This window comes from Erythranthe guttata, chromosome 6 (genome assembly GCF_056151865.1).
Source record: "Erythranthe guttata isolate IM_541 chromosome 6, IM_541, whole genome shotgun sequence".
NCBI lineage: Eukaryota > Viridiplantae > Streptophyta > Magnoliopsida > Lamiales > Phrymaceae > Erythranthe > Erythranthe guttata.
Genome location: NC_142538.1, coordinates 16,665,819 through 16,675,071, shown reverse-complemented (window position 1 = coordinate 16,675,071; position 9,253 = coordinate 16,665,819). Strand labels below are relative to the sequence as shown.

The window sequence follows — 9,253 nt, the reverse complement described above, 5'->3', positions numbered from 1 at the left end:
CTTTTATCGGCCGATAATTTTGTTGTCGGACCGGTAATTTTAACCGACCCATATATAAATGGGTTGGTTGATGGTTTTCAGTGTACTCAAAAGTCGGTTGGTCGGATAATATCGGCCTACCGACTTTTTTAATAATAAATATTTAATTGTAATTTTTATTTTATTAACGTTGAAATAATATATTAAGAAGTTAAAATTCAAAAACTCGAAACACAAATTTATAAACCTCTATGTACTATTTCTATTTAATAATTCTTATTTTATATTCTTCAATCTATATTTACTTATTATAGAAGTTTAATAAATAAATAGAAAAACTCTTAATTTTAAAGTTAAAAATTTTACAATATAATTTTTCCCAAAATTTTAAATAATTTATGAATAAACTTTTAAAAAATCCTATTATTATTAAAAAAAAATGAATAATTAAATGGTTGATAATACCTGTTTATCCGATAAAGTCGGTTGCCAACTATTACCCGATCCATGATGTTTGGGCCAATAATGGTTTTCAATATACAGCCAAATCGAGTGTCGGGTTGAATAGGTAATTGGCTGATAATTACACGACCCGACTCATGCCCAATCCTATATATATATATATATATATATATATATATATATATATATATATATATATATATATATATATATATATATATCTTATTAATGTGTTGTATCATGTATGCCAATTGAAGTTTAGACATGCATCTATTATCAATGTAGGTAGAAAAAGCACTTGTAACATATATTCCAAAGACTAAGGACGATAAATCAAATAAAAAATATATATATTGGTTCTATAAAGATTATAACTTTCTTTATGATAAAATAGCAATTAATTAATCGAAAGATGATGATTCTAATATTGAATATACATGCAAGACACCAAACCCTAATGAATCTATTATCAGATTCTATCTTATTTAATTATGCAATTTTGTGCAAGTGGGAAATACATGTGTATAATGAATGTTATGTCCAAACATGTTTAGATGCTCAATCAAATCACACACAAGCATTAGTGGAAAATCAATAATCATTTCCAATCTTGAATTTTGACACGTGGAAAGGATTAGGATGGCAACTCTCGTTATTATCCAGTTAACTAGTGGATTGAGTGAAGGGATGGCAACGGGTCGGTTCTGGGCCGGGTTTGTCTAAACCCGAGACCCGACCCATGAAAAATATATAAAACACAGACCCGCCCCAACTCTGTTTGAGGTAAATTACAACCACTCCTTGAGGTATTGTCAAATTTACGAAACCCCTCTCCCGTTTGGGTAATTACAACCACCCCCATCAACTATAAATATTCTCACACGTCCATCCTTGCGGTTTCAAATTTAGTTGAATCTTCGAGATTATATGGAATATTATCACTTTTATACACGTTTTATCCCATTCGAACTCTACATTTTGAAGCAAGATGATCATAATGTGTTTTTTGACTTGTATATATCATATTGTTGTATAGCAGAAACTGTATTTTTATTTTTTACACAAAAAGAGTACAAATTAGAGCACATTCCACGATATCTAGATGATTATGTTGAATTTGACACCATAAAGGTGGATATGTAATCATAGTTGAGGATTAGATGTAATTATCCAAACAAGAGGGGTCTTTTCGTAAATTGACCATACTCAGAAGGTGGTTGTAATTTAATATATATATATATATATATATGAACTCTCAAATTGGGATGATTTATTACTTATTAGTTACATTCAATGTGGAGCCCCAAATTAGCAAGTTTGAGTACCGAATAAGGCCATAAAAGTTCATTTCAATCTTGTCAAGTATTTTGTCTTAATCTCAAATTCTTTGTTAATTGAGAAGAGGGTTCCCTCTCATCAATCAAGGTTTCAATCATCCAAATTTGACTAATTCTTTTTTTTTTTTTAATATTTATTTTCTCTAGAAGTGAGCAAAAAAATTGAGGAACTGAAAATCGAACCGAAAACTGAAAAAATCGAGCCGATATGCACCGTCCCGACTTAAAATCGAATATACGGTAATTTTTTTTTGAAAAACCGAAAATATCGGTTTGTGTATGGGGAATAAAAAAATTACCGAACCGATTACTCGAACCGAACCAATTTATACAAAACAACATCGTTTTGATAGATGGTGTAAATATTTACTGTCTTCCCCTAGCGTGCTTATATCCTTCTCGCCTCCACGTGACATATTTTTTATTAGCTAATTTTGAGTTGTGACATGTTTTTTATTAATTAATTCTGAGTTGTTATTTGTTAATTTTCTCAAACAAATGTAATGAAAGTCCAAATTCACTGTTAATGAAATACCAATTTTATACCGAACTAATAGATTAAACCGAAACCGAAAATAAACCGAATTGATACCGAAACCGTTAACCGAAAACCAATTAACACCGAACCAAAAAAAACCGACATGTTCCATTCTTAAAATATGAAAAACCGATATTATCGGTACGTGTTTAGTTTATCGCAAAAACCGAGCCGTACCGACCCGTGCGCACCCCTAATTTTCTCCTACTTGTAACATTTCACTGTATTTACCTAAAAATCTATTAAAGGTACTTATCCATGTATTTGCATTCGTATTTACGTGACAGACGTACTTGACAGACGGTTTTATAGATGCTACATCCGGTGAAGTACACTGGATGATTATGTACCTTTGATCTATACATAATAACACATACTCACGTGTATGTGTGCTTAGTGGATAGTTATTTATATACATTTATAGTGCAAAATCACTCAGTGCAAAATCACCCGGTGCTTTTCACCAGGTGTAGATCCAGCATCCAATACCTCTTGGTCTTTGTTTTTATACACAAAATTTCACAAAATAAAAATAAAATAATGAATAGGCTAAAGCAACATTATATAGAGAAGCTATATGAAAACCAAGTATGAACTCAAGTGCAATCTTATAGGTAAAGATACAAATTTCCCACAAAAAAAATCTTTTTTTCTACATTACTTCTATATATATATCTTGTTCTTGCCTTCTAATTTCACAACTCATTTCTCCATTTTCCATAGTTATAACACCACAAAAGTTCTAACTTCTCCTATTTTCGACTATACGATCTTTTACAATCTGTACAACGTTTCCAAATGAATTATCCAAGGGGCAAAACATCACAACGTATTTTCAAAAAAACCCAGCATAAGGTTTTCAATGTTCAAAAAAAAAAAACTACTTACTAGTTTTTATAGCCTGAGAGCATGAATGTGTCACCATAAAAATGATATTACGCAATAGCCACTCTGGAAAAACAACCGTTTTCACGAGCTATCACGTATAGTCGGGAAGCTAAGCCCGTCTTTGATATGACTGACTGATGTCGGCCATAGCCATTTTAGCATGTCTGGTCCCAACACCTGATTATCAATTACATACTTCGTCATCAAATATTCACACACACACACACACACACACACACACACACACAGAGAGAGAGAGAGAGAGAGAGAGAGAGAGAGAGAGAGAGAGAGAGAGATACCAAGGAAATATTTTTGTAAAAACCAACATCATACGGGTGGTGATAAACGAGTCCAGATTTCCTCGCTAACCATGCAGCTCGTTTTACTTCGTGGTGCTGAGAGTAAAAAGATTCATAATTAAATCATCAATTCAATCATAATTAAAAAAAGGAAATAAACGAGGTGTGATCGAACGCTCAAGACTCAATTTTATTTACCTCTATAGTTGTCATGTTATGTGAAGTGAGGTATACATGCCATGCCAATAGAGTTCCAAGCATCGCACTTAGACTCACACTTAAAACTCCACAACCTATCTGTGAAATACACAACTCCGTCACATAATTTTAGAAAAAAAATCTAAAAAATCGCACAATTAAAATGCGACAAAATAAAGTAGCTAATAAGGATTTAATAACTAACTCACGTGAAATGCCTTGAGATTACGATTTATGGTGGACTCCCAGTCTTTGTTAAGTGCGCTGCCAATTATAATGATCTGAGAATTCGACAAAGATAAAAACATAAGTGGATAAATATTTAAAATGATAATAAATAGAAATACACAAATCGAATGTTTACCGCAGAGTAAGTGCTTGCAATAAATGCGTAGAATATTAGAAGAAGATACGACTTGTAGTTTCTGTGGCCCACGCAGTTATTAATCCATGAACAGTGGTGATCCTGCGTCGAGTTTTTACACCAACAAAAATGTTAAAAAAAGAAAAATAAATAAATAAATTACTAGAAAATAATAATAAATTAATACTAAAAAACACTTTGTACCCACCATTCTCAGAACACACCTTCTGCAGACACGACAATGGTGAGCTCTCGGAGGTTTGTGAGCGGAGCACTTGTCGCAGTTCCTTTGATTCGCGCCCTGAAAAAGCCATTAATGTAAAAATAATTTCAATTTAATATTGAGCTTCGAAGAAAAGAAGCTCGTGTTTTGCTTATACAATTTTTAAACTTTCATCCTTCTTTGGTTTGCAAAATTGCAACAGAACATAATCTTGCTAAGTTAGTGTTTTCGAAGAGCTAAACGGAACATAATCTTTCTACCAAGATTTCGAACTTCCGGAAACTTTAATCCTTCTTAAGTTCGCAAAATCGCAACAGAAAAGAAAAAAAAAAGAGTTTGTGCATTTAAAGAGTTTGCAAATAACCTCGCTAACAACATACGGAACATAATCATCTCGCCAAGTTTGTATTTTCGAAGAGTCGAACAGAAGATAATCCAGCTAACACTCTTAGTTCTTTATAATCAATCACAACCCTATATAGGCATGATACACTATCATTGATTTATATTCTCTAAATATCTCGATTCCCGCAGTAATTCTCCGTTGTATATGTAAATTCATATCATGCACCACTCAAAATCCTCAAATCCCCAAACACACACACACACACACACACACACACACAACACACACACACACACACACACACACACACACACACACACACACACACACACACACACACACACACACACACACTGTCATTGATTTCGATTCTCTAAATATCTCTAATCCTGCACTAACTCTCAAAATCCCCAAATACACACACACACTGTCATTGATTTTGATTCTCTAAATATCTCTAATCCTGCACTAACTCTCAAAATCCCCAAATACACACACACACACACACACACACACACACACACACACACACACACAAATACAATCTACAACAAAATGCCCAAACAAATCCATCAAAGAAACACAGTTAATTACTAAAATCAAAAGAAAAATCCATCAATGAAATGCAGTTGCATCGACAAAAAGTGTAATAACAGGAAAAAAAAAATTAGGGCTCACATTTTGAGTTTGATTATCTTCAACATCAGGCACATAACGAGATGGGACGCGGCCAGGATCACGAAGAACACACACTAAGAGTGAGAAAACACACAGAAAACCCCAGAAAGTGAAGATCAGAGAGTTTAGCAAACCAGCTGAGCTCCGCAATCCGAACCAATCTTCGATGAATACAAATACCGTCACATAATGAACGAATCCTACTAAAATAACCACTGATAGAACTGGAATTGATGCAAATCTTTTCAGTTTCATTTTCATTTTTGGAATTTCTTTTTTTTTTCCCCCAAATGATCACGCAAATCAAATCCCTTGTTGTTAATTTAATTTAATTTAATTGTGGAGAAGTACGAAAAACTGATGGACTTTTCAACTTTTTCCTCCAATTTTTCTTCTTTTTTTTTCTTGGTCCCTCTTAGTTTTTTCCGTTGTTTTTTGTTGACACTTTAGAGCATCTCCCACCCATCACCAAATCCTATAATTATCACCTAATTTAGGTGTTTTTAGTCTCCCAACCTAAATCTCTAAATCACCGTTACACCTAAAAGTATAGTGATTTAGTTTAGTCTCCCACCCCAGTCAAACTCTATATCACTATATCCCTAAATCCTATATTTCAGCAAATTTTTGGTGAAGAAATTTTCATCTCCCATCCATCCACCATTTTACCATTTTTTTTTCACCAAATCCTATTTATTCTATCAAATATAGAAGTGAAAATAGGATTTGGTGTAATTAACACCATTTTATAACTAGCATATAACATTATTATATTAACTAATTTCATGGGATTACCAACTTATAAACATATTTATAGTAAATATACTAGTGTTAATTAGTGAATTAGTTTTACAAAGAACGATGTTAATGTCTTACAAAAATCAACTTTATTTCAAGCACTGACCCATGGTACATCTATATCAGTTAATTATTCAATCAAAGGTAGGAAATATAATGTCGGCTATTATTTAGCTGACGGTACTTATCATAAATGGTCAACTTTAGTACAAGCCATTAGCCATTAGTGAACCCAAATGCGCCAAAGAAAAATATTTCGTACAGAAACATGAATCATATCACAAAGATGTAGAACGGGCATTTGGAGTTCTTCAAGCTTGGTTTGCAATTATTAGAGGAGCAACTCGATTTTGTAAGAAAGAAGACTTACATGAAGAAGAACGTGGTGGGTATCTACACGACAACCTTGACTATGAAAGTTTATCCACTGTCCCGCCTGCTAAGCTTTCAAGAGATTTAGGTAATACAAAATATGATAATTTTCTTAATCAACATCAAAATCTGATAAATCGAGGAGAGCATAATGAACTATATAAGGAGAAGACTGGTAGCACATTTGAGGGATAAACGTGATCAAATAGATGATGTTGAAGATGATGACAATAATAATGGTGGATGAGACTCATCTGCTAATAAGAGGTACACTTTCCTTGTAAGGACAAACAAGGTTTTAATGAGACCCTTATTATCAATGAAATAATTTTTTTGGCCAAAACAAATGTTGTAATATTTTTATAATTAATTTATGTTGTAATGTTTTTTATGATTAATTTATGTTGTAAGGTTTTTAGGAAATAATTAGTGAAATTATTGCTTATTCATGGTTTTATTATATGTATAATAATCTAAGTCGATTTTCATTCATGTTTTAATAAATTTTTGATATTTATCATAATTTTTAAATTATATACTTAATAAAATCATTGTTTAAGATCAAATTCATAATCAATATTTTGGTAATAAAATAGACTAAATTTACAATTAACATTAAAATTATGATTTTGTAATATATTTGGTGAAATGTCATGGGAGACCAAACCAAATCCTATTCTCTATAAATGGTAAAATGGTGAAATACTAACATTTTATTATTTGGTGTAAAATTTGATGAAATTGGTGGGAGACCAAATACACTATTTTGTCACTAAAAATAGAGAAATTATAGAATGGTGTGCTACGGGTGGGAGATAACACCATTTTTTCACCACCAAAAATAGGATTCGGTGAAAAAATGGTGTTAAGGGTGGGAGATGCTCTTAGTCCAGCCTAATTTGTGGATCTCTATTCTCTAGCCCAATTATCTATATATAATATAAAATGGGCTATTAGTGAGAACCCCTCTAGTATTTTTTTTAATAAAGATGGCATTTCCTTTATTAGTGATAGGTCCAACTTTTTTTAATTCTCAAATTTACCCTTCTTTACTATTCACTCTCCACTACTTTAATATCTATTTCATTTTTTTTCTTTTAATTATAATATTCGTTTATTTATTTAATTTTTTTTCAATTTTATTATTTTTATTGTACAGTTTTTTGTTTTCATATCGATTATAAAATTCTGAAAACAGCTATAAAATTTTCGGAATCAACTATTTCTAAATGATCACGCAAATCAAATCCCTTGTTGTTAATTTAATTTAATTTATTTGTGGAGAAATACGAAAAACTAATGGACTTTTCAACTTTTTCCTCCAATTTTTCTTCTTTTTTTTTCCTTGGTCCCTCTTAGTTTTTTCCGTTGTTTTTTTGTTGACACTTTAGTCCAGCCTAATTTGTGGATCTCTATTCTCTAGCCCAATTATCTACATATAATATAAAAGGGGTTATTAGTGAGAACCCCTCTAGTATTTTTTTAATAAAGATGGGTCCAGCCCCATTTCCTTTATTAGTGATAGGTCCAACTTTTTTTAATTCTCAAATTTACCCTTATTTACTATTCACTCTCCACTACTTTAATATCTAGTTCATTTTTTTTCTTTTAATTATAATATTCATTTATTTATTTAAATTTTTTTCAATTTTATTATTTTTATTGTACAGTTTTTTGTTTTCATATCGATTATAAAATTTTGAAAACAACTATAAAATTTTCGGAATCAACTATTTCTGAAATCAACTATTTTTAAAATTGACTATTTCCAGAATCAACTATAGATTACTGAAAGCAACTATTTTTTTTGTTCGTTTATTTCTCGAACCAACAATCACAAAAAATAGGTATATTTAATAGCAGGTTTACTAAAATTATATCAACTACAAATTAACGAAAATCAACCATAACAAATTGAAATTAACCAAAAAATTTATCAAATCAACTTAAAATTATCTAAACCAACTATAAAAATCAAAAACAACTATAATTTACTAAATCAACTATAAAATAAAAAATCTCAATTTAAGAGATTAAACAACTATAGTTCAATCCAGATGCTGGACATTACAGTCGCATATCCATCGAAAAGGGGCTATATCTCCACCGGCCATATGTTGTGAGGGTGATTTGTTCCTTCGCCACTGTCTCAACCACTTCCCAACTTCTACATGTCAACGACTCTCATGTGAAGAAAGGACGCAAATCCCTTGCGTCAACCGTCAATTACCACTCTGCCACATTAGATCGCCACTGCGAATACCTAAAGTGGTTTTGAGAAAATTAGTATAAAAAATCAACTACACTCTACAATATATCGAAAATCAATTACAAACCACATTTTTATCGAAAATTATAAATACAGATCTGAACCGAATCTGAAAATTCCATCTAAAATTGGCAAAAGATAGGATGACTTAACTGCTTTGCTCCGATGAGTTTTTTTTATCACCGGTTTCATCCTCGGGCTGAATGAATCGGCAAGAGCCGCGACTCGAGGCAATCGGAGAGCGATTGTTGCTTACTGAATGACGGCTTCTGGTATTTGGCGAGACTCAAAAAGAGTAAAGGATTAACGAGGGTACCGTTAGGCGGTGACGACGGCGGTGGATGGAGGGCAGCGACGACGGCGGTGGACGGAGAGCAGGGACGATGGCATTTGACGGAGGGTGGCGGTGGGGATATGATATCTGGTTTGGGGTTGGGGATAGAAACGAGAGAGAGGTAGTGGCTAGAGAAAAAAAGGAGATGAAGAAGAGAAATAGGGTTTG

General features: G+C 32.3%; 1 protein-coding gene across 1 annotated transcript; it reads right to left on the bottom strand.

The window, feature by feature from the left end:
- Positions 1 to 2,894: 2,894 nt before the first annotated feature.
- LOC105955712 (DHHC-type zinc finger family protein) lies at positions 2,895 to 5,788 on the bottom strand. Its single transcript, XM_012979499.2, has 7 exons — positions 5,313 to 5,788; positions 4,274 to 4,366; positions 4,066 to 4,167; positions 3,911 to 3,982; positions 3,702 to 3,800; positions 3,504 to 3,599; positions 2,895 to 3,381 (listed from the first exon to the last, which is right to left on the bottom strand). The coding sequence occupies exons 1-7, from the start codon at positions 5,571 to 5,573 to the stop codon at positions 3,286 to 3,288; spliced, it is 819 nt and encodes a 272-aa protein (XP_012834953.1). The 5' UTR covers positions 5,574 to 5,788; the 3' UTR covers positions 2,895 to 3,285.
- Positions 5,789 to 9,253: the final 3,465 nt, after the last annotated feature.

Coding starts and splice junctions, on each gene's coding strand:
- LOC105955712 (XM_012979499.2), bottom strand. CDS start 5,573: ATGAAAATGAAACTGAAAAGATTTGCATCAATTCCAGTTCTATCAGTG. Junction 4,367..5,312: donor AAGATAATCAAACTCAAAAT/GTGAGCCCTAAT, acceptor TGGCTTTTTCAG/GGCGCGAATCAAAGGAACTG. Junction 3,382..3,503: donor TTTACAAAAATATTTCCTTG/GTATCTCTCTCT, acceptor ATTGATAATCAG/GTGTTGGGACCAGACATGCT.